This window comes from Arvicanthis niloticus, chromosome 6 (genome assembly GCF_011762505.2).
Source record: "Arvicanthis niloticus isolate mArvNil1 chromosome 6, mArvNil1.pat.X, whole genome shotgun sequence".
Lineage (NCBI taxonomy): Eukaryota > Metazoa > Chordata > Mammalia > Rodentia > Muridae > Arvicanthis > Arvicanthis niloticus.
In genome coordinates this window covers 35,867,550-35,891,336 of record NC_047663.1, presented here as the reverse complement: position 1 = coordinate 35,891,336, position 23,787 = coordinate 35,867,550, and the positions used below count along the sequence as shown (strand labels likewise).

General features: G+C 39.8%; 1 protein-coding gene across 3 annotated transcripts in view; it reads right to left on the bottom strand.

The window, feature by feature from the left end:
• The window catches only part of Ints2 (integrator complex subunit 2), a 42,410-nt gene extending 19,548 nt beyond the window's left edge, over positions 1 to 22,862 (bottom strand). Inside the window, exons 1-14 of one of the 3 annotated variants that reach the window (XM_034507543.2) lie at positions 22,748 to 22,862; positions 21,252 to 21,558; positions 20,574 to 20,712; positions 18,207 to 18,309; positions 16,739 to 16,852; positions 14,709 to 14,839; positions 14,294 to 14,467; positions 9,831 to 10,057; positions 8,418 to 8,543; positions 4,383 to 4,454; positions 4,175 to 4,289; positions 2,303 to 2,371; positions 1,834 to 1,968; positions 137 to 313 (exon numbers count right to left, since the gene is read on the bottom strand). In XM_034507543.2, coding sequence (XP_034363434.1) covers positions 137 to 313; positions 1,834 to 1,968; positions 2,303 to 2,371; positions 4,175 to 4,289; positions 4,383 to 4,454; positions 8,418 to 8,543; positions 9,831 to 10,057; positions 14,294 to 14,467; positions 14,709 to 14,839; positions 16,739 to 16,852; positions 18,207 to 18,309; positions 20,574 to 20,712; positions 21,252 to 21,558; positions 22,748 to 22,766 — 1,908 coding nt within the window. In that variant the 5' untranslated portion in view covers positions 22,767 to 22,862. Of the gene's footprint in view, positions 1 to 136; positions 314 to 1,833; positions 1,969 to 2,302; positions 2,372 to 4,174; positions 4,290 to 4,382; positions 4,455 to 8,417; positions 8,544 to 9,830; positions 10,058 to 14,293; positions 14,468 to 14,708; positions 14,840 to 16,738; positions 16,853 to 18,206; positions 18,310 to 20,573; positions 20,713 to 21,251; positions 21,559 to 22,446 lie in introns of those variants that run through there. The other 2 variants (XM_034507544.2, XM_076936098.1) reach the window with 2 other exon arrangements.
• Positions 22,863 to 23,787: the final 925 nt, after the last annotated feature.

The window sequence follows — 23,787 nt, the reverse complement described above, 5'->3', positions numbered from 1 at the left end:
TTTGCATATGTGCAAATGTACATACCCAAATATTAATCTTATTTTGAAATCAGAGTTACCTATAAGACTTCTAAGGAAAAAAAGATGAACCAAGCCAGGGATGTAATAGATATAAAAGAACCATTATTTTATTTACCCCAATAACTTCCTGGAAAATGTTAAGTATCTCCTGTTCAGTGACTGGCTGATTTGTGGCTTCAGGGTTAGATTTAGATGCAGGAGTAAGTATAGAATTTATATACACATCAATCAGAGGAAGTAGCTGAGGGTGGAGTGGAGTGGAAGTTTCACACAGCTGTCTGTAAATCCAGTCCTACAAGAAAAACGTATTAAATCAAGGCAATTAAAAAAAAAAAGATCAACACTGTAGAGCACATGTAGCTTTACCACATATAGCTTTAACATGTGTAGCTTTCCATGTTTCTCAGATCAGTGTACTCACCATTAGTTTTGGGAACTAATATAGGTTACATCGTTTTCTAATTTGTCTATCATTTAACCAAGAACAGTGTCTACAGAAAGATACACCTAAGATGGTGAGCAGCCTGGCTTTGGGTTTAATGTTTTTGAACATTCCCCTCTCTGACTCTATTTAGAGCTCTGTATTGTCATGGGAGACTTCCCAGCAGAGGGGACTGTAGCAGGGGCTATTTCTTCAGAGAAATACTCTGATTAAGAAAGTGGACTAGAAAAGAACTACTATGGGACTATCACTTACCTACTGGTGAGGAGACATGCAAACTTGAGGTGTGCATCTGGACTCTTAAACCATAGCTGTGTTACTCAATAAAAGCACAAAAAGCAAAAGATGCAACATAGCTAAAAATTAATAATGTCACTAAATTGTCAAAGCAAGAGCACCTGAAAAGATATGCCACATATAAACTGCTCATTGCTCTTTTTAAGTAAAAAAGGCTTTCACAAAAGGTTCAAAAACATTTATATACCTCTTTGTAGTTCAGACTTCTCATTAGGAGACCTTTTAACTCTTTGATATAACTAAATATAAAAAACTGAAAACATAAGTTAGGCACTGGCTATGTGGGTGGCAAATTTGCAAACAGCAACAGTAGAGCTGGTGAACAAAAGTAAAATTTAGAAAATGGGCCAAGCATATTAATGCACACCTATTACCCTAGCATTTAGGAGGGGAAAGCAGAGGACCAATAATTCAAGGTGAACCTCAGCTACAAATCAAGTTCAAGACCAGCTTGGATTCAACCAATACATTTTGTATCAAACAAAAATGTAAAAACATGTTACCCGAGAATTTAAGTGGAAACATATTATACATTTTGGAAAAAAGTTTTAATATTGTTTTAAAAATTTAAAGTTGGGGCCGGGCGGTGGTGGCGCACGCCTTTAATCCCAGCACTTGGGAGGCAGAGGCAGGCGGATTTCTGAGTTCGAGGCCAGCCTGGTCTACAGAGTGAGTTCCAGGACAGCCAGGACTACACAGAGAAACCCTGTCTCGAAAAACCAAAAAAAAAAAATTTAAAGTTGGGGATTTTTGTTGTTTTATTTGTGTGTGTGTGTGTGTGTGTGTGTGTGTGTTATAATGTTCACTGGTGTTTTGCCTGCATGGATGTCTGTGTAAGAATGTCAGATCTGAAAGTTATACACAGTTGTGAGCTGCCATGTGGATGCTAGCATCCATATATATCTCTCTCTCTCACACACACACACACACACACACACACACACACACACACACACACACACATACACACATACACACACACAAACCAGATAAAGAACTACAGTAAACAAACCAAGAATTAGTGAGAAAAAACTGAGTGAGTTAGAGCTTAAAATCTAAATGTGAAGTCATACTTTTATAGACACTTTGTGCTTGGTAAAAGATCGACTCCTGAGAAGTTGGTAAATACAATGAATGGGCAAAAACCCAGTAATGTTGGCACTCAGGTTGCTGGTGACAGGAACTCGAACTGCATGGGCTGTGACAACCTGAAAATGGAAAAATAGCATTAAAACACATAACAAATGCAAAATTAGTTTGAAAAAAGAAATAGTGTATAGACTACCAATGTTATTAGACCATCAACACTTAAACATAGTCCATGAGGAGGAAAAACGAGAATCAACTAGTACAAGGTTTCATTGTTTTGTTTTGTTTTGTTTTGTTTTGTGACAATGCCTCATACTGTTTTGTAATGAGGTAAATGAATTATTCACATATAGTTTAAAGATGAAATAAATTTTTACAAATTGAAAGTGATGAAAAAAGACTATTTGATTCTTTTAAGTAGTTTAGGGAGGAGCTAAAGACAGAAGGAAGTACCTGCTCTGTAAAGATTTCCTGTGTGAAGATGGTCTTCATCCTGCTCAAGGAGCTTGGCTTAATCACAATCTAAAAATAGTTAAAGAATCCCAGTAGCATGTAAAACTATATGAAGTACATTTACTCTCATGAATTTATTACCCAAAATGGTATGATATACAGTATTAATGAATGATGAAAAGTTAAATTTTTCTCTCATAAGTGACTTCTCAAGCTTGACATTAAAAGACACAAAAGCAGAACCAACATAAAACTTAGTAAAAGCAATACACACATGTGCATGCCTGTAGTTTCAGGCACTTGGGAAGCTGAGACTAGTGGGTCACTAGAACCCAGGAGATCAGGAACAACCTGGGCAATATAGTGAGACCTCTTGTCAAAAATAAAGATAAAACATACTTTAAAGTTACTTAATAAATTGTACTAACTATTGGCATCTTAAGTTAGTAGGTAGAAAAGGTTTATTCAACAAATGTAGACCAAAAAAATAACCTATTTCATATATTTACACACACACACACACACACACACACACACACACTCTGTTATAACACTGCACACAAACCTGTACTTCAAATGGACTACCTTAGGTCACTGGAGACCTGCAGTACATATAGCTCATTGGGAAGGGTGCTTGCCTAGTGTAAGTGGAGCCCTATGTTTCTACTTTAGTACTGAGAAAAAAAGATTTCAATGCAAAGTATAAAGCCACAAATAAACTAGAATAAAATTTGGTAAGCTGAGAGTGATGACTCATACCTATAACCCAGCACTCCTGTGAAAAGGCAGTGGATTCACATAAAAGTTTGAGCCACTCTAACCTACAGAGCAAGACCTTGTCTAAAAGAAACAAAACAAAAACAACAAAAGGACAGAAGAACTCGTTTTACTAATAGTCAATAAAATATAAAAAAGAGGGACTGCTCTTCACCAATCAAATTTGCAGGCCAGGCATGGTGGTACACACCATTAATCCCAGCTCTCAGGAGGCAGAGGCAGACAGATCTCTATGGTTTGAGGTCAGCCTGGTCTACATACCAAGTTCCAGGATAGCCAGGGTTATATAGAGAGATCTTGTCTCAATAAATAAATATAGAGATAAATTAAAAAGCCAAAGTTACGAAGAATGGAGCTGTCTAGGCACGGTAAGACTTTAGGAAAGCAAGGGCTCTGAGGCATTAATGTGAACAGTGAGACTGCAAACACCTCTATGAAAAATAATCTGATAGTATTCATGAACACTTGGCCGACTTGCACTTACTTAGTAACTGCTTGCCACAGTTTTATCTTAAATAGACTGAGAAGTATACGAGGATACAGATGTGTGACTGCCTGTATTTACATTTATATGATTTTATTCATCTAAGCTTTAGAATAAATTAGAAAATCTACATAAAAGATGATAAAAAAAATAAATAAACAAAACCCACTGAGACCAGCATGGGTTTCAGGCCAGCCTGTCTCAAACAACAACAAAAAGGAAGACTGGAAAAATGGCTGGGCAGTGGACTGCTCCTACAGAGGACACGAATTTGGTTCCAAACACCCATGTCAGTTTACTCTGACCCCTGAGGCTCCCACTCCCTCTTCTGGCTTCCATGGGTAACTACACACCTGTACACATGCCCATAAAGACACACATACATACAAAAAATTTGAATAAATGTAATTTCTATCTTTCTAGGAATTCCTAAATAAAATTTCAAACTAGCAAACAACTAAAACTACTTAAATGAACAAAATGTATTTATTTTATACTATAACAGATCATAGATATACTAGTGTTTTATATATAGATATAGTTATATAGTTATATACTATAACTAGCTTAGACACACTTTCTTTCAGGAAAAAAACATAATTAACAATTACCTTCATCCCCAAAGTGGAGCAGACTAAGTCAATGATAGCACTAAGCTGGTTGCTATGGAAATACATGGCCACCAGTAACAACATCTCCCCAAAAGAAGCAGAGACACCTGATGTACTGTTAAAACAGAAGAAAAACTATGAATTTCAAGGAGGGAATAAATAAGAAAAGCTTTCTCAACTAAGAAAAACAGATGGCTGCTTGCCTTACCTCTCAAAGTAAGCTTCTTCTTTGATCATCCAGCTAAGCCACACAACCATCAGTTGTTCCTGCTCTGGTGTGCTGCAAAAAGTACCATGTCACCACATAAGCCAGAGAGCAATGAAGAAAATAACCTGAAATAATCTTTTCCTTATTTTATTTATTTATTTATTCTTATCTTCTGTGTATAAGGATTCTGCCTGTTTATACCATGTGCATGCCTGGTGCCCTCAGATCCCCTGGAACTAGAGTTTCAGATGGTTCTGAGCCAGTGTTGGTGCTGGGAACTGAACCCAGGTCCTCTGCAAGACCACGAAGTGTTATTTACCCTGAACCATCTCTCCAGCCCTGAAATTATTTTTCATGGGAGGTTTTGTTTTTTTGTTTTTTGGGGTTTTTGTTTGTTTGTTTGTTTGGTTTGGTTTTTCAAGACAGGGTTTCTCTGTGTAGTCTTGGCTGTCCTGGAACTCACTCTGTAGACCAGGCTGGCCTTGAATTCAGAAATCCGCCTGCCTCTGCCTCCCAAGCACTGGGATTAAAGGCGCATGCCACCACTGCCCAACAGGAGGGTTTTTTTTTTCTCTCTATTTTGAAATATAAATTCAAATTAATGGTTTGCTGAATTGAACCATTAATTATAAATGAGATGAGAACTCAAAGATGGAGGCTCTGGCTTCATCAACCTGAACTGTCAAAAGCTCCTCAATTTTTAGTAACTATATATTGTAAATTGGAGAGAGTGACATTTTCTCTTATTCCTTGGAAAAACAAAGATTTCTGGGATTAAAATGTTAAAAGAACTATATTAAGAACTAACCAGTTACTTCCTATAGGAAAACATTTTAAAAAATCTAATGTTAAAATGTAAGCATCAAATTTGGTGGTTCAACCTTTAATCCCAGCTCTTGGGAGACAGAGGAAGACATATCTCTGTGAATTCAAGACCAGCCTGGTCTACATAGTAAGACCCTGTCTCAAAAGAACAAAAACAAACAAACAAACAAACAAAAAACTCCTTAAGCATCAAAAAGTCAGAAGCCAAGGTCTAAAATCTAACAAATTAATGCATCTTTTAATTCAAATTTAATTTATGGAAATATTTTGGAAAGAATTTTAAATTTTAGACAGAAATTATTACTAATCACAAAAACTAAGAATATGAGCTCATCATACTTAAAATGGTTATAAAAATGTAACAGTAATAACTATTTGTAAGTTTTTCTTTTCCATTTATTTAGTTAGTTATTTAGTGAGGGTGTGTATAGCATGATGTTTGTAGGGGTCAAAAGACAACTTGCAGGAATCAGTTCTCTCCTTCACCACATAAGTCCAGGAGATCCAACTCAGGTTACCAGGTTTGGTGGCCAGTGTCTTTACCCACTAAGTTATCTCATTAACCCAACAGCAGTAATAACTTCTTTAGAACAATCATTATATTTAAAACTAAAAGGCACTCTGACTTTGACTTGTGCAAAAATGTCACGACTCTCTTTTACCTCACTGCAGGTAAAGCAGAACACAACTGAACAGTGTGCTTTTCTCACTACTCAAAGCTGAGAAAATCTAAACAGTCATTTATACCTATACATAATACTGTGCTTGATTATCCTTCAATCATTCCACTAAGGCAAGACAGTGCTACATGGGAGGGCACCTAGAGGCCTGCCAGACCCAGTGGGAATCCCGCCCTACAGTCACTGATGGTGTGATCTAAAACCTAAGTTTATCCTTCTGAACTGTAGTCCTCCTACCAAATACTCATGGCAGCGTAATGAGGACTAGAGCTACTGGCTACAGAGGGCCTGGAGGAAAACCCTGAAGTATATAGCTGTCACTACTTATATTTAATTGTACTAATATTATACTTTCCTGAACAGCACTAAAATTTCATTAAAAGAAATCTCTAGGTATAAAGACTCAGAAGGTAAAAAAGCACCTGAGTTTGATCCCTGGGACCCATATTAAGGAAGAACTGACTCCCACAAGTTATTTCCAGAACTCTACACACATGCATAGTACATGCATGCCAACACAAAATAAAGAAATGCAATAAAAACTCCTTAACAAAACCTTCAGAGAAAATCAGTAGCCTTCAATGAAGCAAAGGCTATTAAAACAAAGAAAGTTTAGTATCAGGAATCAGTCAACAAACAAACAATCCTAAAACTTGAGAGGTGGAAGCAGGAAAACTAAGAGTTGAAGGACAATCTTAACAGTAAGTAAATTCCAGACAAGATTATCTACAAAAATTTTTTTTAAAAAATTATATAAAGAAAGGACTACAAGAACAAAAAAGAGAGTTCTTGGGACTTAAGCCTGCAATGAAGACAGAGCCTGAGAGGCAGGTAGTGTCTGTCTGGGGTCGTGAAAACGCCTGTAACAAATTGTGGTCATGGCAAAATAACTGCTGAAATGCTAAGGACACTGACCTACACCAGAGTGTACAAGTACATTTTCTGGTATGTTTTGTGGTAGTTTTCAAAAAGAAGGAGCAATGCACAGAGAAAACTATGAAATAAAAAAATCCAACCGTTGCCTCTAAAAGATTCACACAGGAGGACTGAGACAAGGAGACCCCAGGGGAAGACACTAGCAACACAGCAGTGCAAGGGCATTCCCTATAACTGAAGTGTCAGTTTCTAGTTGCCTGCAATAATAGATCAACATGGACTCAGACAGGATATTATAATGCTGTGTAATCCCAGCATTGGAGGGCTACAGCAAGAGTACTGCAATGAATTCCAGGCCAGCCAGAAAGACGGTCTCAGATAAACAAACAAAACAACAAAAAGAGACCAAATATTATCTACGACTTTTCGAAACCATGTGAAGAAGAGCCAAGCCTACATGCTTGCACAGTGATCGAAGAGGCCACACAAAGGGACAAGAAATTGGAATGACCTTAGACACTGACAACAAAGCAGGAAGTTAGAAGACAACAGAATGAACACACACTTTGAAAATCCTCAAAAGAAATTCTTTCCTGCTTAGAATTCTACATGTCATCAAACCATCAGATGTCAGAATGAAGGCATTTTCAGAAATCCACCCCTGCTCTGAAGAATTTACCTCCCACATGACTGCTTTTTAAAGACACAAAATAAAAAACTATTCCTGTATACAGCTGTAGAACAGCAGTTACAGAGGGATCCAGCCAAGACAGAAGCAGACAACACTGCTCTGGGCAAGATTTCTGAAAAAGATTAAACCAATAAACTGTCTAATGAGTTAGAACAGATCCAGAGGAGATTTAGCTGCATCTTGTTTCTTTGTTGTTGGGTTTTGTGTGTCAGTGGTTTTCTCAGTATTTTGAGACAAGGTCTTACTATGTAGCCTAGGCTAGCCTCAAACACATGGCTATCCTCTTGCCTTGGTCTCCTGTGGGCTGGGATTAGAGGCATGCACACCACAACCAGCAAGATTTAGTTTTGCAGTTTGGAGTTGAATTATTACTACACAGAATACCAAGAAAATTTAAAACAAAATTGCAGCCAAACCTGATAACCAGAGTTCGATCCTTGAAGCCCACATGATAGAATAAATGAATCCTGCAAGTTGTTCTTTGACCTCCACACATGCATCATAGCACACACGCACGAATATACACACATATACATACATACACATCAAATAATGTGCTAACTAAACAAATAATAAAAAGTAAACAAGTAAAAGATAAACAAGTAATAAATTTTTTTAAAGTTTTTAAAAGTACTAGTAAAACCCAAAACAACTCGAGAACTAAAAGATATTACCTCCAAGGAAGGAAAAACGTAGAGAAAAAATTACTAGCCTTTAACAATGTTCAGAAGAAACTTTGACAAAGACTAATAAAATGGCTATCACTTAGTAGACACTGATACCCTTTTATTGGCCAGTTTCTGTGATAAACTTTTAATAACATGCTATATACCCATTCTGGTAGCAACGCTCATGCTAGGTGAACATGCTACCTACACTACATGCTCGTCCCCTATACAAACATTTAGATAAGTAGATCTAAGAGCACACTGAGACGGCAGAGTGACTTGTATAGCACAGTACCTGACAAGTGTGGAGAAGGCCAGCAGCATACAGAAGGAGAGGGAAACAAAGCGAACCCCAGCCGGTGTGGCAGGAGGCCGGCTTGTCATCAGCTGCAGCAGCTGCTCAGCTTCTTCTTCAGTTGGTCTGAAAGGGCAAACAAAATTTGTTTGTTTGTTTGTTTGTTTGTTCAGTAAGAAAACAAGCACATTTTACAAAATTTTAACCCTCCATGCACAAACTTTTTAACCTCACTGTAAAAAAACTACATCTAATTATTTACTTATAGTGTGTATATGTGTGTGCACATGCATAGGCATGTGTTATGCGTGTATGTTGTATGTGAGTTGTGGGTCAGTAGCACACATGAATGTCTGGGTGTTCGTGTCTAGGCATACATGCAGAGGCAGAGAAAGGTGCTCTGTCTTACTGCCTTAGGTAGAAGCTAGCTGCTCCCACGAGGCTTGCTGCCACAAGCTCTTGGGACATGCGTATCTCTGCTTCACAGTCACATGAGGTGATATCACAGACGTGTTCAACCATGCTCAGCTTTTTAGATAAGTGCTGGAGATTTAAATTCAAGTCCGTCATGATTGTAGAGCGAGCATTCTTAACCGTAAGCCATTACCCCAACCCCAACACCTTCATCTTTATTGGCTAATTCTCTCTTTTCAACTGTCTCCTTTTTAAATGGCATAGGAGTTATCACAAAGAATGGGAAGTCTAATTGCTTTGTTGTCTGTGCAAAAATCAAATAAATAATCAGGGTTCTGTGACCAACAGACTTCCAAGGAAGTAACAGCAGAGGTTATAAGCATGATAAGCACATATTACTTATGTGTAGTCATATGTGTCCTAAAGAGCTCACAGCAATGTGTACTTTATACAATTATGGGGTTAATGGATTGTAATGACTTAAATTTGAACCAAACTGATGGGCCAGTGTTTGTTTAACTAAATTGTCAGACCTGAAAGGCACATGAGCTGGAGATACACAGAAGAATGTTCAGATACCAGCTGAGGACATTATTCAAAAGGATTTGGTACAGTAACTTAGAAACCCTGTGTTCAAGAAGCACATACTGTCAATTCTAAAGGATTTCCTTCAAATGGGGCCCAGGTATGATACGGTAATGGATCACTCACAGGTCACTCAGAGGTATCTTCAAAAGTGTGATAAAATCACAGGACCTTTACACTGTGACGAAAAACTTAGAAACTACTCTTGTCCTTCTGATATTTGCATAATTCTATTTGTAACCAGACCACATTAGATCAAAATATTCCTTAATGACATTTGTCTTTAATACCTTCAATCTTGATATAAGCTAGTAAAATTAAGACCTTAACCCTCTTAATAAAGGCCTTTGGTCCACTTCTCTGAGATTAGAATCAAGAAGAAAAAGATAAAGAAGGAAATATTAGATTGAGTACTTGAGTCCAGCAATCCCCATCAAGGCACAGTATAGACGTAAGAGTGCGCTGGCTTTCACAACATGCTCTTCTTTCAGCCCCGAGTACACAGACACAGTAGGCTCCATCTCCACATCGGCTTCCTCCACAATACGGGTACTCCTCACTGTGGGAAGAATGTCCATCAACTCCAGAAGAAGCTGCCTTCTCATCTGCCAAAGCACGGATCCACTGGTCTCCCTTTTTCTCTGTAAAAAGGGTGAAACAGCAAAGGAAGAGCATGGAGCAGTTAAAAGGAAACTGAACAGATCTTGTCACGTGAGCACTTACAGTTGACCCAACATGAAGAGCCTATTGTAACTGCAGTTCTATTTTAACAAATCAAGAAAACTCAAAATTTATTTATCTACTCACCCCAGTTTGCACTGATTGCAGAGGAAAAGCTAAATTAATGCAGCAAATTAGATCGTGAATAGCAATTAAACGGTACTTTAGCTGAGTGTGGCAGTCCATTTGTAAATCTCATCACTCTGGAGACAAAGGTAGGAGAGCTGCTGGAGGCCAGGGCAGCCTACATGGCAAGTTCCAGTACCGCCAGAGCTACAGAACAAAAACTTGTTTAAAAAATTCAAAGTAGGGCTTGCGAGATGGCTTGGGGGTTAAGTAAGAGCAGTTGCTGCTCTTGCAGAGGCCTTGGGTTCAATTCCCAGCACCTGCTCTGTACTTCGAATCCCTAAGGGAGTACAACAGCAAGCACGAGTTTGGAGAACCTGAAAACCTCAGTCTTAAGCTCTAGCTCTACCACTAATTACACACTTCACGGCACAGTAGTTAACCTCTCTGAACCCCAAATTCCTTCTTGACAAGGAACTAAACAGTGGTATTATGTGCCTTGCCTTTAGAGATGCCATGATTGAGTCTGTACCTCTAGAGACAGTACTCCAGCTCAGCTCTCCAGGCAGGGATATTCTAGTCGTCATTCACTCTTCAAGTCTAATGCTGTACTTGACAAGTGCAAGCACTCAATGCTTACTAAGAAACCAACAAACAAAGAAAGATCATACACAAGAATGGAATGCTAAATTACAAAAGGAGAGACATTTCCTTAGCCAGGTATGGTGGCAGATAACTTTAATCAGTGCTTATTATTCTTAAGACTGCCGTCAAGGAAAGAATAATAAACATGTCTGAACAGTAATGTTAAATTCCAAGAAGCATGTGTGGTACACAAAGGACTAGGAGGAAAGGGAAGAGCATACTGTCTGCCCAGCACACAGCCATACACAAGTTACACAATACATGTGTATGTGCAAAGCAATGAACTATAAAGAAAGTAAGTCTTGAATGTAAATGATATGATATCTTGGCACAAAACCCCAAGCCATCTCGCAAGCCCTACTTTGAATTTTTTAAACAAGTTTTTGTTCTGTAGCCCTGGCTGTACTGGAACTTGCCATGTAGACTGCCCTGGCCTCCAGCATCTCTAACCCATACACAGGCTGCCCTGTTTCAACCTGAACTGTCAGTCTGCACCAGCAAATTCTACTCAGAAGTACTAAAAAAGTGTTTTACAAAAACTAAAGTATTCCGCAAAGATAAAAAATGGTGGAGCTGGGAAATGGTCATGCATGCCTTTAATCCCAGTACCCAGGAGGCAGAGGCAGGCAGACCTATGTGAGTTAGAGGAGTCTGGTCTATAGCATGAGTTCCAAGACAGCCAGAACCACAGAGAAAAACCCTGTCTAATCAATCAATCAATCAATCAATGGAAAAGGAAAGAAAAAAAACAAAAAACAAAACATGTTGAGTGGGGAAGAATGTTGGCAATGGAGGCCATGTCTGTAGTCAATGCCAACACTCAGGAGGATTCCCTCAGACTGAGACCAGGTCAGCCTGAGTTACTATATATCTATCTAGTAATATATATTTATATATATATTACTAGATATATATAGATATAGATATAGATATAGATATAGATATAGATATAGATATAGATATAGATATAGATATATATCTAGAACAGCCTAGGCAACAAAGCCAGAGTCTATATCAAACACACACACACACACACACACACACACACACACACACACACTGAACAAACCTGCTGCAAGACACAACTTACAGACCAGGCATGCTAGTACCTGTAACCTCAACTGCTCAGGTCAGAGGAAGAAGCCAAGTTCAAGGACAATCTTGGCAACTCAGTGAGACTTAGTAGCTCAGTAGGAGAGTGCCTACCCAGTATATGAGAGGCTCTGGATTCAATTCCAGGACCACAAAACATAATGCATAATTTTGTTTATAAAATTATTTATTATTATGTACCATAAAATATATGCTATATATAAAAAGGTAAATAGAAAAACAAAATGAATATATACACACAATGGACTGTTATTCAACCTTAAAAAGAAAGGAAATTCCTTTGTGGGGGTGTTTTCTACATGGTGGAGGGGGTCTCAGGATATACCCAGCTGGATGAGAATGTGATATGTATCTATCCTATAGACCTGCTTCTAGCTACTGTTAGTATTAAAGGTATATGTAACAATACCTGGCTAAGGAAATTCTGACACATGCTGCAAGAATAAACATTGAAACCTTTATGTTAAAAAAATAACCTACAAGTATCATGTAATGTGACTCATACGAGGTACTTACAAAGGCACCCAGAATTCACACAGAACAACAGAGCCATGATCACCAGTTTACAGGAAAAAGGAGGAACAGGCAGTTTAATGAGTTCAGAGTCTCTAGAACACAGGGGATAGAACTCAGATAGAGTGTTTACCTAAGAAGTGTAAACCCAGACCACAAAAAAAGAAAACAAAATCCTAAAAATAGATAATGGTTATATATGCATAACACCACCAAGGTTCCTTTTCTTTGTGTGCATGTGCGTGTGTGTGTGTGTGTGTGTGTGTGTGTGTGTGTATACACAAATACACACAAGCTGTATATACATACAGCTCAGAGACAAATGTTGGATGTCTTCCAACTCTCCACTTTCAAGATGTATATATCTTTTATTTATTTGCCTGTGTGTATGTAGGAAAGAGAGGCTGCAGAGGGTATCAGATCCTCTGGAAGCAGAGTTACAAATGGCTGTGAGCTGCCCACTGTGGGTGCTGAGAATAGAACTTGTGTCCTTCAGAAAAGCAGGAAGTGCTCCTAACTGCTGAGCCACCATTGTCAGCTGCCCCACCTTATGTTTTTTAGACTAAACCTGAAACAGGACATTCCAGCTGCACCAGGAAGCCACCAGGACACATATGTATCATCTCCCCTAACACTGGAATAACAGACAACTGCTACCACACTTTGCTTTTCCATGGTTACTAGGGTTCTAAAGTCAAATCCTCATGTTGTAAAGCAAGCATTTTAACCACTGAGTCTACAGGCCTATACTGTGAATGTTCTGAACTGTATCTAAAAAATGAATAAATGCAAACTTTGATATATTTACCACAGAGACACACAGACACACATATTTTAAATTACAGAATATAACTTACTTTGATGATCTACTGTAACAGTTCTCAAAAATGTAACGTAAGATCCTAGAGCATCCCCAAATTCTTTCAAGGGTCCAGAAAGTTGAAATACCTCTTCAACTATATTGAAACAGTGCCTTGTCCCTCCCATTCTTACTAGAGTACCATACATTCTCCAAAAATTTTTGCTAGACTTTGAAGAGATTTAAAAAAAATTGTAAAATAGTACTACTATTTCACTATTTTTTTTAAAATACTTGTATTTTTTTTAAATGTAATGTTTACTAAGCATGATGGGACATTCCTATGATCTTTGCAATCAGGAGGCTTAAGCACAAGTCTAAGGAAGAATTGAGGGCCAGTCTTGACTAAATGCCAAGACCAAGCTCAAAAATACACATACACATACACACACACACACACACACACACACTTCATGTTTATACTTAATTGAGCTTTTTTGTTTTTAATAAGCTGAGTATTTCAAAATTTTTAATTTCTAATTGGAAAATATCAAAAGGAAAAAGCCATATAAACACATGGCTTTCATATCCTTTATTTATTTATCTTTTTTAATGTAAGGAGGTTCCAAAAATTAAGTCTAACAACCACTGGCCCAAAGATACCTTTTCTTTCCTTTGTTTCCCCCTTCCCACCATGGCTTTTATTTGTTCTTTTTAGATACAGTCTCTCTATGTAGCCTTGGCTGGCCTGGAAGTTGATATGTAGACCATGCTGGCCTTAAATTCATAGAGATCTACTTGTTTCCTACTGCAAGGTCCTGGGTTAAAGATATGTGCCACCATGCCTGACTCCCATGGCTTTTAGCCTTGAAATCATAGTAATCCTCTTGCCTTAGTCTTCCAAGTACAGGGATTCTGGTGTGAGGCACCAGGCCTAGTTAACAAGATCCTTCTAAGGCGTTTCTCCATTCTTCATAACTGCCCTGAGGAACGAGTCTTCCCCATGAGCATGCTTTCTCACCTGTTGTCCATTTCGAATGAAGGTTCCAAACCAAGTCCTGACTTTTGCATTTGTTCCAAGAAGCAAGCCACTAACAAAGCAAACCAAGTCACTCACTCCATCTTCACAAGCTTCAGTTTTAGTATGATCCAATGTCAAAGCTACTCCAAGGCCTGGCAAGTGACATTCTTCCACCTAACACAGCAGAGAAAAATAAGTTAAACTCAATACAATAAGGAAAAGGTCTAGGACATTCCAAAATTTAATGTACCACAAGTTCAGAGGACAGAGAGCTCACAAAACATAAGACCCAAGAGGGGAGACAGCACACTCAGCATATGAGTAAAATTCCCAATTTCTAAAGGATTCTCAAACAATCTTAAGAAAAATCCTGCTATAAAAAGTGCTGTCACAAAGAGACAAGAGACTCTCTTACCACCATGCCCCGGACCTTCAGGGCCTGAGAAGGATTCATTCTGCATAAGAAGCGTAAGGCGTCTGTCCTGCGCCTCCCTCCAAGACTTTCTTCATCCTGCCGTTCTCCATTTTTGATCAGGCCCCTACAAACTATTATTTAAGAGCCTCTATTATTTTAAGCTTTGTCAAGCTTTTTTAAGTAACGTGTTATAAACCACTTCTTCATTCTTGAAAATAAACCATTTATGCAGCTTAAACAGTATAGAAGGAAGACATTAGGAACTTGATAGTGTTTCAACAGAAACCAAGTCAAAAGGAACAAATGACAATGAAATAGTCCTTAATGAATAACAACCTGGAGGGCAACACCTAGTCCCACCTGCTACTATAAACCCACCAGGACAAAGGTAGTAAACAACTAAATATACTCAACCTGGCCATGAAACACACCTCTAATCACAGCACTAGGGAGCTGGAGGAGAGTCTCTAATTAGAGTCCAGCCTGGACAACATAGCAAAATCCAGGCAAACTGGAAATAAACAGGGATTCAGTGTCACAAGGGAAAAAACAACAATAACAACAACAACAAAACTAGGGCTGAGCTCAGCAGAAGAGTACCTGGCTAGCACTGATGAGGCTCTGCAATCAATTCTGAGAAAACAAAACAGCAATTAGTGCAGCCTAGTAACAAGGCTGTAATCTGAGCTACTCCAGAGTCTGAGGCTTATATCTAAAGATTACAAGTTCAAAGCCGGTTTGAGCAACAAAGTGAGTTAAGTCTAGCCTGGACATCTTAGTGAGCCCTGTCTCAGAATGAAAAGTTAAAAGAGAGATGGATGAACAACAATGGCAGAGGGCTTGCCAGGTCAGTGTGAGGCACTGTGCTCAATCCCTAGTACTGAAAATAAAAGTTATTTTACTTTTAAAATAAATTTTTTCAAAATAAAAGTTTTTTCCTGGGCTGGAGAGATGGCTCAGTGGTTAAGAGCACTGACTGCTCTTCAGCGGTCCTGAGTTCAATTCCCAGCAACCGTATGGTGGCTCACAACCATCTGTAATGGGGTCCAATGCACTCATCTGGTGTGTCTGAAGACAGTGACAGTGTACCTATATAAAAATAAGTATCTAAAAAAAAAAAAAAGTTTTTTCCTACTAAAATTCTGGAGAAAATTGTTGCCAAGAAATCTACCCTTCAAAGCTCAAGAGATAGCTCACTGGCAGAGCAAGCAGCTCTTGGTTCAATCCCAAACACACATAAATAAAAACAAAATAAAAGAAATACATGTAAATAATCTACACTACAAGAAACCAAGGCAATTCAATGAAGAGCACCAAAAATACTAAGTATACAGATAAAGCTTTTTCCCAACATTTTAAAAAGGACTTTAAAATCAGCTAAATGTGGCAGCACACACACATGTAATACTAACACTCACTGGGAATGAAGAGGAAAAAAAAAAATCAGAAAAGGCTGCTGGTGAAGTGGCTCAGCAAGACAAGATGCTTAGCACCAAGCCCTACCACAGGACCTACATGGTAGGAGAAAGTCTACTTGTGGAAGTTGCCATCTAACCTCCACATGCTCACCCATATGCAAACACACATGAACTACACAAGGAAACAAACCCAAGGAAAAAAGAATTAACTAGTTAAAATAAAAGCAGTAAAAAGTTATTTGGGACATGTATGATAAAAAACTATATAAAGAAAAGAAGAGATAAAAATAAGGTGGCATACTTTAATCACTACAATAACTGCATTAAATGGCTAATATAAATTATCTACACACTTCAATTAAAAGACAGACTGGTCTGGGGGTTAGGGTAGCTTAGGCACTGGGTCCCACCCTGGCCCAGAAGGGAGGGGAAATATAGCACTAAGTATGGTGCCATGCACCTGTAACACCAGCCCCACTCAGAAGGCAGAGGCAAAAGAATCACAGGTTCAAAGACAGCTGGGATAACAGAGCAAGACTGTCAAACAAAACAAAAAGGCCCAAATATGCCAAATCAAAGTTCTCCAATATTTCATTCTTAAATTGTATTTACCTTCATTAAAGCTATCAGGAACATTGGCTACCAAGAGACACAAGAACCAGGCACCGTTTCTAACATGTAGCAAGGCTTCAGCGACATCGACTATAGGAAGCAAGGAAGGGAGTTCTGGAAGAGAAACAGCCGCTGTCACTATGAGACATGACCCTACAGTGCTATATGTTCAACAGCCGCTGTCACTATGAGACGTGACCCCACAGTGCTATATGTTCAACAGCCGCTGTCACTATTGAGACGTGACCCCACAGTGCTATATGTTCAACAGCTGCTGTCACTGTGAGACGTGACCCCACAGTGCTGTATGTTCAACAGCAGCTGTCACTGTGAGACGTGACCCCACAGTGCTACATGTTCAACAGCCGCTGTCACTGTGAGACGTGACCCCACAGTGCTATATGTTCAACAGCCAGACATTTCAGAACACAATTCACTTAGGTACTAGTTCCTCGGTCACATCAGCTATACTTCAGTTAGCACAGCCACGTGAGGCAAGGGACTAACTGGACAGCACAACCCAGAATACAGCAGATGGTTCCCTGAATAGCACTGGTCTAAGAAGTTATTTTAATAAAAATCTTTACATTTCTATATTTTCTTGTTTTTATTTTACCATATATACCTATTTAAAAATCTGAAAAAGCAAAAAAGGTACATAGGAAAAAATGTATGTTAGCTTTAATAATATATATATTTAATATATTTGTAATCATAAGTATTATTTAATATCTAATTTTAATCCCCTCATTAATAGTTTTAATATTAATTAAAACAGATTTTATTTAGCCCCTCTGCCCTTTGCTTTTTGATCCAACATATTATGAACATTTATGAACTCATTAAAGTTATAAATCATTAAATCAAATATACACTGCTAATGTGTATATAACATGCATATTATACAAATAGTAGAAGTCATTAAGTCTTTGTTCTAATGCTAGTAATTCTTAATTTAAACTTTTTAAAAAGAAGTTATGCACATCCAGGTGTCTATGTGAGACTGTTAGATCCCAAGGAGGTGGGGTTACAGGCTTCAGTTACCAGAACCACAGGCAGGTCCCCTGGCAGAGCAGCAAGCACTCTTAGCTGCTGACCCATCTCTCCAACCCTTTAATTTAAAATTTTAAGACATATCTTCCGTAAATAACTTTTACATTTGTAAGACTTTGGGGGTGGGGCAGTGTCATCTGAGACAACAGCTCACTCTGTAGACCAGGATGGTCTGGATTTGACACAATACTCAATGTCTCAATGTCTCAAATGCTGGACCACACCCCATTTTGATAATCATTAGAACACCACCTTTGAGGCTGGGGAGATAATACTGCTCTTGCAAAGGGCCTGAGCCCTAGCATCCCCATCAGGCGGCTTACAACCGCCTGTGCCTCCATGTCGGGACATCCAGTGCACACCCAGACACACGCAGCTCTGCGCTCAGTCAGTCGCTCAGTCAGTCAGTCAGTACCTGCTTGTAAGATACAGAGCACATCTGCAGCCTCCTCCAAGTACACTGCACTCTCAAAGAGCTCAGAAGACTTGAAGACAAACTCTCCACTGCACTCGGACACCTTAGTGAGAAGAGGGAAGCAAGGAAGGAAGAGCAACTGAGTTTAAGTCATTTTAATTGTTTTGTTTTTATTTTTCAGCTCACAGATCATGAGTTTATGCTGCAATTGAGATAGGGTCTCACGATGTAGCTGTGGCTGGTATGACTCAGTTCATAGACCAGGCTAGCCTTTAATCTATTGACTTAAGATGACATAAAACACACGATCTTTGTCCTTGCTTCTCTTCTGCTGGGATTGAAGGTGTGCTCTCCTGCACCAGCCTCAAGTCACCATTTATAATATGGCTAATACACTGATCCAAAATCTGTGAGTCAGGCGGTGGTGGCGCACACCTTTAATCCCAGCACTTGGGAGGCAGAGGCAGGCGAATTTCTGAGTTCGAGGCCAGCCTGGTCTACAGAGTGAGTTCCAGGACAGCCAGGGTTACACAGAGAAACCCTGTCTTGAAAAACCAAAAAAAAAAAAAAAAAAAAAAAAAAAAAACAAAACAATATTGGGCTGCAAGGCTGCAAGATGCCTTGGCAGATAAAAGCACTTTGTCACAGAAGCCTGATGAACTGAGTGTGACCCCCAGAAGCACAGAAGGAACTCCTGAAAGGTAACCTTTGACTTATACATATGTGCCAACACACATCACACCTACACTCACAGTAACAAAAATATAATTACTTTTTAAACTGTTAGAGCAGTATAACAAAAACAAATTCATTTAATTCTAATGACCAATAGAGACAAAGTAAAAAACAAACAAACAAAGCCCACAAGGAATGACATCTTTGAGCCTGGATCAGGGGTACATCCCAGCAATCTTAGCACACAGAAAACTGAAACAAGAAGAGATCAGAAGTCTGAAGTCATCCTAAGCAAATAGGGAGATTTGTTTCAAAGGGAGAGGAGACAGAAACTTAGGGGAAAAGACAAAAATATATATCACAAAAATAAACCTCTATGTTCCTTAAATTTCTTAGGGTAGTATGTCACCACATATCTCACATGATAACAAGCCCATGTTAGACATTAAAACCACTACAGAAGAAAATGTCTCTTATCACATCCAGGATGTATTTACAAGAGATGCAGGAAAACTACATTGTGGCAAATTTTCAATTAACCATTAGCCAGAGGCCCATGACTTAAAGTAACCTGTGTGTGTGTGTGTGTGTGTGTGTGTGTGTGTGTGTGTGTGCGCGCGCGCACGCATGCCTGTGCCTGTGCCTGTGTGTGTACATGTGTATTCATGTAAGTGGAGATTATGGGACAATATTCAATATTGGTTCTCAACTTTCATCTTGCTTGAGACAGTCAGTCTCTCTTTCCTACCTCCTCCCCCTCCTATGCTCACACTGGTGTCTTACCTGTATATGTCTGTGCATCACCAGTGTGAGCTATGGATGATTGTAAGCTGCCATATGTGGGCTGGGAACCATACCTGGGTCCTTGGTAAGACAATCAGTATTGTTAACTGATAAACCACCTCTCCAACCCAAAGGGTCCCTCTTTCTGTTGCTTGGTGTGTACACCAGGCTACCTGGCCCTTGAGCTTCCAGGGATTCTCCTGTCTCCCATCTCACCATAACCCACTAGATTACAGATGTGCACCATCTCACATGTGGTAAAAAGAGTTCCAGAGTTTCAAAGTCAAGACAAACAAAAAGGTGCTACCAAACTTAGCAGTTTCTGCAAGTTAAGTTTCTTTTTTAAAAAATGTTAAAAGGGCTGGAGAGACAAAAGGGCTCAGTGGTTAAAAGCACTCCTCCCTCTTGCATCGAGGTTGGGGTCCCAGCATCAACATCATGGCTCACAATCAAGAACTCCAGTTCCAAGGAATCCTATGCTCTGTTCTGAGCTCTGCAGACCCCCAGACACTCATAGAGTACACAGACATATATACAAGCAAAACACTCATATATTTGAAGATATTAAAAACAATTATACAATTCCATACACACACAAAAAAAAATCCTGATGAATACAGAATAGCTGGGTGTGGTTGGCACATACTTTTAATCCCAGTCCTGGATAGCAGAGGCAGGTGGATCTGGCCAACCTGGTCTACAGCAAAGACAGGACTGCCTACACAGAAAAACCCTGTGTCAAAAAAAAAAAAAAAAAAAAAAAAAATTACTTCAGTCTTTGAAAGAAGAAGAGAAACACTAGAACATGTAACCTGCCTGCCTTCTTGCTGATGTTTTTTGACTATTTTCTAGATGTTGATATTAAGTCATGAATACTTTGGGCTGAAAAGGAAGTTTTTGATAAAGCACCTTGTTCATAATTGCCAACAATTCACTCAGCACAAGCCGCAGTCGACGAGGGGAATCGCTGTGTTCAAATTCCAGTGTCAGTCCATGCTGAAGCTGTGACACCAGGATGCTCTCTCCGCTACCTCCTCCAAGCTTGTGCCTAGTGCAGTCCAGATACGGGAGACATGTTAAGACACTGGCAAGGCAAGAATCCACTCACTGTGAATGGTTTCCATTTCCTCTGAAACACTTGGTTTGTCTATATATTCCAAGAACTCACAAAATGTAAATTAGTAATTGCCACTGACTTCGATAAAACAATGGCTTTCTTACAGATACACAAGGGGCAGGAAAGGATACAAAACCAGCCTGGAGTCTCGGGGAAATCAACGTAATCTCGAAAAGCTCAGTGTTGCCCATAAAACATTCCACCCTAGAAGACCTTGTCCTACTCAGTCAGTACCCACTATGAGTAACTGACCTAATATGTAGCTCATCTTCTCTAAGCAACAATTTTATAACACAGAAAGCAGCTCTGAGGAATTTAGCTATAAACAGAAAAGGCTTCTGTCAAATGTTTTCAGAACTTAAAAACGTCACTCTCTCTTTTCTAGAGAAGCTCTGACAGCTCTCAACAACACTCCACCCCCTCCTTTGGAATATCACCTAAATCCCCAGTCCCACAGAAGTGAACTTTACCTAAGCTGCTGTTCTTTGCTGGCATCCTGTTCTAGAGCATGGAAGTCCACAGACAACAGTGCCACAATGGAGTTGACAGCTTCTACTCCAGACAGAAGGCGAAGTATAAGTTTTTTATCCTGAGCCCAGCTTTGGCTCTGATCAGCAGGAGCACAAAGCGCCATCCTCACCAAGCAGGGCAAGAGAAGTCTTAATTCTGGATCACTTAAAGATGCCAGGCGAACAACATCCACCTTCTGCATGGCTTCAAAAGCGAAAGGGCTGACAAACTGAAGACTTGTACACTCCGGCATCATCTTTCTTGATCCTAAGGAGTCAAAAACAACAAAATGAAAGTAGGCTATCTACTTCTCACATATATGAAAACCTTCCTAAAAACCTGAAAAAGTGTACTAAGTATTTAGTAGGTCCTTGCGTTGGCAATGCTGTTGGCACAATTAAAGCCCAGGTTTCTGCCTTTATGTTTCTACTGACATCTGGAAGATAAGGACAACTGCAGATTAATGTTTCTTCCCAACTTAGGAATCGTTTGCTCTAATGCTCTGTGGAAATACTTGGTGGGAAAATTCCAGGTTGAACCCTTCACCCTAAACACAGTCCAAGACTTTCCTCACTATGCCCCTTTGATGAGCTCCATGAAATATGGAGAAAACAAAAGGCTGCAGCCAGATCTTGTTAGTTTTACAAGCCTACGAGATGTATTTAAATGTCAGTTGAGCTTCTCTTTGCAACTCCCAACTGGATGGAAACACTGGTAAATCATCTCATGGGCCAAAAGTAAAGTCAGATTCAAGGTTCTGAAAGCTGCAACGCTATTCCATAACCCTATTGCTATAGGGGTAGATGTGTAGATACAATCAGCTGAGGGAGGAAAAGAGTCTCACTTGGGCACTTGTGGTCTGAGTAAAACTTTAAAAGGTAGCAGAAAATGGAGAGGACATGGAACAGAGAACAGAGACCACCCAGTCTTAAGACTAGCAGAGCTGTGGACAGAGTCTTGGGCAGAAATGTTGCTGCTTTCAATAGTAAGCACTGGTCTTTTAACAGTAGAGTAAGCTCAAGGAAGAGGTGACAAGACCTGTGTGCTCAGGAGTCTCTGCAAGGTAGCTATGAAAACCGAGTGCCCCGGACTGAGAATAGTTAGGCGGATTTCAGACAATTCGTCACTTGGGCCCGAGAAGCCGACGCTTCATACCTTAAGATCAACCCTCCAGCCTCAAGGGACCCACTCGGATTTCGAGTTAGAGCGCCTGACGAGACAGAAATCGAGAGCGCGGTCCGAAGTTGGGCCTAGGCGATTATCCGGATCCCCAAACCCCGGCTCTGCCCGGGGTCGACTCGGGCACCAAGAACTCTGACGCTAGGACCAACTGGGTCGTCGACAGAGCGGGGGTCAGAATGGGGACACTGCAAAAAAAAAAAAAAAAAGAAAGAAAGAAAAGAAAAGAAAGGCAGAAGCAACTGGGAGAGAGGGGAAAGCAGAGAGTTACTTCAACCTGCACTCTGCACCTCCATTCATCCCGAGCTTCTGGCCCGCGCCGGCCACCGTACAGCACTGAGAGAATGTCGGCGGCGACGAGAAAAGCCAGCTTGAGGGACCGGGGCCGCTCTGCGCGTGCGTGGGCCCGCCCCTTCCTCCGTCACCGCCCTCCCGGCTTCCGAAAGTGTGGAGTATTACTTTTACTTGTTTCTTTTCCAGAGCTTTCCTCATGGGACGTATCAGATGAGTCTCTAAAGCGTCAGAGCTAAATCCCGCCCCCCCCCGGATTATCGCGACGTTTAAATGACAATAATGTATTAAATGGCAAAAGTTGTCCGCTCTATTCCTCCGCAGAAACTTGTCTAATGGAACCCGATTGTAGCCTCCTTTAAACCCCTGCCGGTGCCGTCTCATCACCAAAATTCTAGAATCCCAGTGTGCAGGAGAATTTTAAAAGTAATGTAATCCTAAACCTACACACTAACGGCCAAAGTGTAGGAATATCTTGCTTCGAAGCTTTTAGTTTTGTGATGTGTACCCCAGATTACAAGTGCGCGCTACCACTTCCGGCTTGCATTCGAGGTTCGTTTATCAAACACGGTGTATGTAGTCCTGTTTGGCTGGAGTTCATTATGTAGGATGACCTGGAACTTGACACAATCCCTCTGTCTCCCCAGTGCTCATACTAGAGCCTCCATGTTTGGTTGCTTTCTCAGTACTTGAGGCTACAAAAATCCTATTCAGGAGTGTGGATTTTAGGAATGAATTCTATGGAAACTTCTCGATATTATATCCGGCACTTCGTGAAAGTAAGTCAAAACTAAAGTCTCACCATCTTGAAAATGACAAGTCTATGTATCTCATAATGCATGATTCTGGGAGACAGCGCCACACTATGTAGCCCAGGCTCCTCTGAATTTCTGCACCAGCTTTCCAAATTGTGGAATTACAGGATTGTGCCACCTTGACCAGCTCATGTTTTTTGTTGTGGTTGTTGTTCCTTGTTCAGCCAAGGTATACATTAGCTTGTTTCAAGTATAGTATTAGGGATACAAA